Raw genomic sequence first — 7,101 nt, forward strand, 5'->3', positions numbered from 1 at the left:
TGGAACGAATCAATGATGCTCTGGTTTGCTTCCATGCTCTTTTTTTTTGCTTAGGGAAGATGAAACCGGTATCATCGACAAACATCGGAGGTTTGTTTTTTTTGCTTAGGGAAGATGAAACCGGTACCATCGACAAACATCGGAGGTTCGTGTCCCTTTCGCATCTCGCTCACGCGCAAATGCTTGACTTGACCTCTCACTGTGCTGCTGCCCCTTTTGTTTTCCGGAGGGTCCTTTTATCAAAAGAGAGAACTTTGTTGTCATACATCTGATCTTATCAAGACTGTAAAACCATTGCCCTCTACTTGGGTATGAATGTGCCTGGCATTGATTTAGTCATCTTGTTTTTAATCGGGAGTTTTCATCATATATTTTCATAATGCATCTTGAATTTCTTCTTCGACATCCACATCTAGCTCGCAGGTGGCAGAAAAGCGGTTGCCCCCTAAGTTATAAACAGACAGCTGGATTTCTAGCTGGTTAATATGTTCATTATCTCACCTTTTGGAGTGCTTAAATACATGCCAGCAGGGCATGAAAATGTTGGGAAACCAAAGACAACTAGTATGATGGTTCTGTACAAAAAGGCAAGTTTTTGTTCCCTTTATTGAGACTTGGAATTTACAAGACCCATAACCTGTGGAAATGCTAGAAAAAGGTGAAGCTGCCACCCCCAACATTACAAGCGACACTATCACCATGGACGCCCAACACTTAGAGCTTATAGTGGAAGTATATATGACTACAACAAAGCATACGAATAAACCAAAGAATTTCACTCGACCGACCGATCGATCGCCTCTTGTCGCCGCCCGCGGATGCTTGAGCGCATCCTCGGCGAGCGGCGAGGGCCGCCCAAGTTCACCTAGTTGTCTTACACCTTGGTGTGACTGAACTGACCTGAACTCACACACATTCTGAAATAGAGTAGATAATAGACAGTAGTGGTAGTAGTAGTAGCAGCATTGGTTAATGTACACAGCTGAAGCTCTGCTCCTCCTGCATCTTTAGCCGAAGTTGCTCTGGAACATCTGGAAGCCGAAGTTGCCCTGGCCGCCGGAGAGCTCGTCGACGATCTGGAGGTCCAGCTCCTGGTTCCCCGGGAACCAGAGCGGCGTCGCCGGAAGCGGCGGTGGGGCGGCCGGCGCTGCGTCTGAAAGAAGAAGGTTTGGAACATGAGACGTTAGCATTTCAGAATAAAAACAGAGCATTGTCAGCAGAAGGAATTTTGGTCGGAGGATGTGTTGCTTACTCTGCAGCATTGGGAGGCTGTTGCTGCTGCTGCTGGCGTGGAGGAGCATGGCGGCGGGCAGGGGCTCGGCCTCCTGGAGGCTGTGCCGCTGCTCGAACGCCTCCACGTACAGCCGGTGCACGTACGCCTTCTGGTCCCTGCTCAGCTGCTGCGCCGCGCACTCGACGCCGGCGAACTCGAGCCGGACCAGCTGGCAGAGGGAGTTGACGTAGACGGTGGCGCCGTGCCCGGCGTACGCGTACACCTTGTCGCCGGCGCCGCACGTCTTGGCGTGGCTCGTGGTCACCTCCCACATGCGGTCCGTCATGCCGTCGCCCATTATCGCGCGCAGCATTTCCGGCCTCACGGTGAGCATCCGCACGAACTCCTGCACGGTCTCCACGCCGTTCTGCCGCAGCTTCCGGTGGAAGGCCCCCTCCTTGCCGATCTTCTCCAGCCGCCACACGTCGTCGGTGAGCGCCGGCGGGTAGTGCTTCCGGTACACTGCATGCGTACAGTAGAGAGATAATGAGCACGCGCAGTTGAGAATGTTCAGGGAGAAACAGAGAGGCGTCGGAGTTCGCGTCGACGTACGTTCACCGCGGTGATCGCGGACGTTGAAGGCGTCGGTCATGGCCTCGGCGACCCTGCCGCCCTCGTAGCTGCCCGGCATCACGCGCGCGCCGATGCGGAACTTGCGGCAGCGGACCCAGGAGGAGTTGTCGGTGAACTGGAGGTCGTTCACGACGGCGCGCCCGTCCCGCATGGTGAGGCCGACGTCGCCGGTGAGGAGCGGGCGCTTCCCCGCGCGCTCCTTGACGACGCCGCGGGCGAAGTCGCCGGTCGTCCAGTCCTCGCGGCCGTCCGGCGGGAAGTCCCCGAAGAGCGGCACCAGCTCGACGCGCATGAACTGCGGGAGCGCGCCGCAGGGCGACCCGGTGACCGCGTCGACGAGGATGACCTGGAGCGGCTCGCCGTGCACGTCCTCGATCTTGCTGCCGGTGAAGATCGGCAGCGCCGGCGGGAACAGGAACGCCAGCCTCAACGCGGGCGGCTCCGCCGCCGGCGGCGTCTCCGGCGACGACCTTTCGATGTACCGCGGGCTGCGCACCAGCCCCGCCTGGATCTCCTCCTGCACCTGCACGCGCGCCATCAAGAAACGAAGCAACCGATCAGAACACTCGATTCCAAGAACAGAGCAAGCATCGAGCGAGACAAGCAGCAATCTGGTGAAAGGCTCTGCTTACCACTCGGCGCAGGAGAGGCTCCAGCACCAGGAACACACTCTGGACCTGCTTCATCACCATGGCCTCACGGATGACCCTGTAACCCCAACACACACGCACGCCATGGAATCAGCAAACACCTCCCTGAATGAACGAGGCACACGACGAACCAAGAGCCGGCGGGTTGGAAGGAAGCTCACGTGGAGAAGGAGACCGACCGCTCCATCCGCTTCTTCTCGGGCTGGTCGGGGTCCTGCTCGAAGCCGTCGTGGAGCCGCTTGTGAGCCGCCATCTCGATCGCCGGCGCCGCTGCTCAAGTGCAAACAAACAAGTGTTTCTCTCGCTTTCTCCTCCTCCTCGATCGGCGTATCTATTTTCTGGAGCTGGAAGAAGGAGGAAGAAGAGGGAGAGAGGGTGGATGTGTGGGTGTGTTTTGCCTCGAGAGGACGAGGGGTTGGCCGGCTTATATAGCAGCCGCAATGCCGGTGGGGGTGGGAAGGTGAGGGGAAGGTTCCCGGAAGGTGTGAGGAAGAAGGGTTCGCTTCAGTCCGGACTTCGGAGTGGCCGAGCCCGAGTGATGTAATGGCCCGATGTCATAGACTCGCTCACTGCGCATGGTCAAGTCCCTCTCAACGCGCGTCGCCGCCGGCGGAGCCCTCCGGCGAACGCTTTCGGCGTGTGCGGCGCACAAGCGGCCGTCGTTTGTACACCGATAGCAATATTCAGATGCTAACAAACGGATTTTTTTTAGCATATGTTCTGATTTCACGACTCACGAGTGAAACATGTGAGGTTCGTTGACACTTTTGATTTTGGTAACTTTGAGAGGATACAGCATTCACAAAAAAAATGTGTAAAAATGTTTCGAGAGATGTAAATATATTATTATGAGTATTGAAGCATTGAGTACCCGTAGTATCTAGCCCTCACATGGACCACTCATGGCAAGCCATGTGAGGTCTAGATGCTACGCGTGCTCAATGAGTTTAATGCTTTCATATATTGTCATGACAAGACATGCGAGACATGGACTCATATGTCTTGTCATGCACACTTATTGATTAAGGCAAGACATGTGATCTCTACATGCTATAAGCACTCAATGACTTTAATTTGTTCATGTGTATTGTCATGACTAGACATGTAAGACATGAACTCATATGTCTTGTCATGAACATTGGTTATGATAAGACATGTGAGGCATCGACTCATATGTCCTGTCACGGGCACACATAATGCATTTATATAGGAATGACTCCTCGTGCAATTGGCTTTGATATGCTTTGTCATGAACATCATATCTGTTATTCTCTCGAGTTATCATGACCACTTGTGTCAATGAGCAACAAGTGAAACCAGAACATTTGTCGATAAACCTCACATGTGAAGTCGAAACACATGTCGAGAAATGTCGGTGAATTTCTCTCTCTTTCTCAAGTTACCATGATGGCACGCATCGACGAGCCTCATATGTTTCACCTTCATTGCTCACTAACATGTATGACCCCGAGAAAAAGAATGCACGAGAAGTTAGGCATCTATGAGTGAGGCCTAATTGTTATCAGTGATGACAACCAATTTTTATAGTGTATACACAGGCTAGATGATGCGAGCACTAAAATGTTAACAGTTAATCATCCGTGACAAAGAATTATTATTTTTGTAAGCAAACACAAATTAGCTCAATGTTAAGCTATCTAGGATTTGGATTGTGACGACCTGCGAAAACCAAACAAAACAAATGAATTCAAAATGATGTACGTCAACAGGAAAGACGGGAAATTGAGGCCGGAATTGTCTAGAAGGTCTCAATGCATGAAAACATTCAAACTAGGAAAGATAAGAATCTTGGCAAATGACCAGCAATCAACTAATTAAACTAATTGATGGTCTAGTCAACCGACATAGATGGTCTAACTGACAGCACTGACACGCACACTGCATAATCAAAGTCCACTCCATCCGCAACTGCTATACCGGTGGTACTCTTGAAGTTCAACTAAACCACACACTATATATATTCAGTATATTCCAATAACAACTCTCCTATAAACATAATGTCTTACTAATTTTGTGCTCCAAATATTCGATAATGTCTTCACTTTTGGTACGTCAACTACCAAACAGGGATTAATATATGAGGGAATCCCATCATAGGTTGAGATCGTTATTTGAGTTTGTAAAACTAGATTAAGCATGTAGGTCCCCCTCCTTATTTTTTGTAATGCATACAAGTGATGCATGAAAGACGCGTTAAACCGTCACTAGCTAGGTGGTCATCGTGGTCCTGATCTTTCGTCCAAACTATCCATTTTGTAATGCAACTAGCCAAAAACTACACAACTAACATTGAGCTAATTTTCAACACCGGTACATCTGACGCAGTGTAAGTAGTAACTTAGCGAAAAAATTATATCTGTATGTTTAACAGAAAGGTGTGAAAATATTCATGGAGGAATGACGGGGATAAAAGACCAGCACACGTGTGCATTTTGGTAAGAAATATATTTGCAAGCCGAGCGAAGCAACAAATTAAGTTACTAGACAACTAGCTATACAACTGTTTGTAAAGAAAATGAACCAAAACTTACAGTAAGCACAAACCACAAACAACCATGTGTCTTTTACAATTGTGCTATTTCCCTGTGGATTTGGAAATATAATCATCTCCTATATGCAGTATTGTTTTACTAACTTTGTGTTGTAAATATTTGAATAACTCCCTCGTTGTTTGGTACGTCAACGACCAAACATGGATTAATACAGTACACCCACCACATGATGTTACTTTCTGTTAGATCAATCAAGTGTGGAGATAGTTAAGCAGAACGTCTCAGAATATATTGACCCGTCGACCGAGATAGCGATTTAACATTTTTTTTAAACTTGGATTAAGCAGGTCGTCCTCCTAGCTAGCCATAGTATAGTGGCTTCAAATATAAAGTCGGGTTATGGCCTTTTCTCACAAAAAAATAGATATAGACTATTACTATTATTTGAAAAGCTTTACTTAAGAATAGGATTTTTCTTGTGTACTATAGTAGTACAACAAGTGACGTTGAGAAGACGCGTTAACTGTCATCAGTTCTGAACCCTGGTCCAGATATTGCTCACTGAAATGCTCTTTGTTTATGCAACAAGGTAGCACAGAAATGGAGCAACATCTACAGACAAACACTTGAGCTGCTCATTCTAACCAATCAAAGCTATGCAACTATGTAGCTAGGATGGACTATTTTGATCAGGGATAAGCTTATTTAGCCTGTCGAGATATAAGCTAAATTCAGAGTGGAGAGGAGTATGTGGCGTAATTAATCCCGTTCAAATGCAACCCTCCACGTCGTCGTCATCGTCGCCGCCGCCGTCGTGGTGCAACTTGGTGGTGGGCCTGGTGGCTCACGCGGTTGCTTGGCAGCGCTGCCATTGGGTTGGGGCAGAGGGACGGGATGCAAATAAAATGGTGCCCGAGAGGCCGAGAGACGCGTTACACGTCGGGAGCAAAGAAAGGGCGGGCGAGCAAGAAGACCTTGACTTGGAATGTTAGATCCCCCCAGGTCTCAAGGCGCTGCTCTACTTTGTGTTTGTGGCCCCTCCGTGTGGTACCATCGCGCCTGGTTCCGGCCAATCAGACGAGATAACATCAGCATGGAACCAGTGTTAGTATATAGGGAAACTGATGGAGATCGGTGGCAAAGCATTGCCATGGCAGGGACTCAACGAGCAGAAGATCTTGGTGGTAACATGCACGGAGGGAGGGAGCGAGGGAGCTTTGCAAAGCTTGGGTCACAAAGCGCGTGGCGACGCAAAGACTTGTATTGTCTATTGTCCCTCGGGTCAAGATCTCCCTCCGAATAATGCCGCGCATCGACAGATCCATCAATCAACCAAACACTGTCCAATTCTTAAACAGTAGCAGCAGTGGCGTACTTATTTTGGTCTTGTGTGCGTGGGTATGTTTGGATTGCTTGGGGCGCGCAGTTGACGGCAGGTGCATGAGATTTTGATTGCTGTTGACAGGGTCGGTATCGCCGTTGGTGGGAGCGGTTGAGCTTGAGCGTGCATGCATGCGTGGCCCATCATGTGCTCGCTCTCAATCCCGTCGCATGTCGCCGTGTCGCTGGCGTGGCAAGGAATCTCAATTGTAATGTCAGTCCTACAACGCGTGGAGACTTCATGGGGACAAATCCTTTTCTTTTCTGATGATGATGAAGCTCGTCCGTCGATTCGTTGCAGTGCACATCTTGCCATCCTTCTCCATCTCCTATCCTCTTTATATTTTCCTTTTTCAAATACACGAAGGGCGCCTCACTAGCTATTTTCCAAGTCAAGATCCAACAATTCTGAACTGAATCAGCAGACAAAATAATAGATTCTTTTAGCAAACCCAAAATATTATTGTATGCACTTGACCAGCCCAACCTTGAAATTCTAGACCTGGTCACTCCTTGCGCCAAGAAATAAAAGCCCCCGGGCCAAGCTGGACTCAAAACATACAAATGATTATGATGGTGGAAAAAACTTGAGCTACATATGCACATATCCCAAAAGCTCAAGCTTTATATAGGAGAAAAGGAGGGCATATATTTTAACATTTATTAATAATTACTTAATTCAATACCCAAATAACGCACAAAGAATCTTGAT

General features: G+C 48.8%; 1 protein-coding gene across 1 annotated transcript; it reads right to left on the reverse strand.

Moving 5' to 3' along the window:
- Window positions 1-582: 582 nt before the first annotated feature.
- On the reverse strand, window positions 583-2,909 carry LOC125542411 (calmodulin-binding protein 60 B-like). Its single transcript, XM_048705449.1, has 5 exons — window positions 2,658-2,909; window positions 2,479-2,554; window positions 1,826-2,369; window positions 1,253-1,735; window positions 583-1,153 (listed from the first exon to the last, which is right to left on the reverse strand). Exons 1-5 carry the CDS (start codon window positions 2,747-2,749, stop codon window positions 1,008-1,010), a joined length of 1,341 nt encoding a protein of 446 aa, XP_048561406.1. The 5' UTR covers window positions 2,750-2,909; the 3' UTR covers window positions 583-1,007.
- Between the last annotated feature and the right edge of the window lie 4,192 nt (window positions 2,910-7,101).

Source organism: Triticum urartu, chromosome 3 (assembly GCF_003073215.2).
Source record: "Triticum urartu cultivar G1812 chromosome 3, Tu2.1, whole genome shotgun sequence".
Classification (NCBI taxonomy): Eukaryota; Viridiplantae; Streptophyta; class Magnoliopsida; order Poales; family Poaceae; genus Triticum; species Triticum urartu.

Coding starts and splice junctions, on each gene's coding strand:
- LOC125542411 (XM_048705449.1), bottom strand. CDS start 2,749: ATGGCGGCTCACAAGCGGCTCCACGACGGCTTCGAGCAGGACCCCGAC. Junction 2,370..2,478: donor AGCCTCTCCTGCGCCGAGTG/GTAAGCAGAGCC, acceptor GCGCGCGTGCAG/GTGCAGGAGGAGATCCAGGC. Junction 1,736..1,825: donor CCGCGATCACCGCGGTGAAC/GTACGTCGACGC, acceptor GTACGCATGCAG/TGTACCGGAAGCACTACCCG.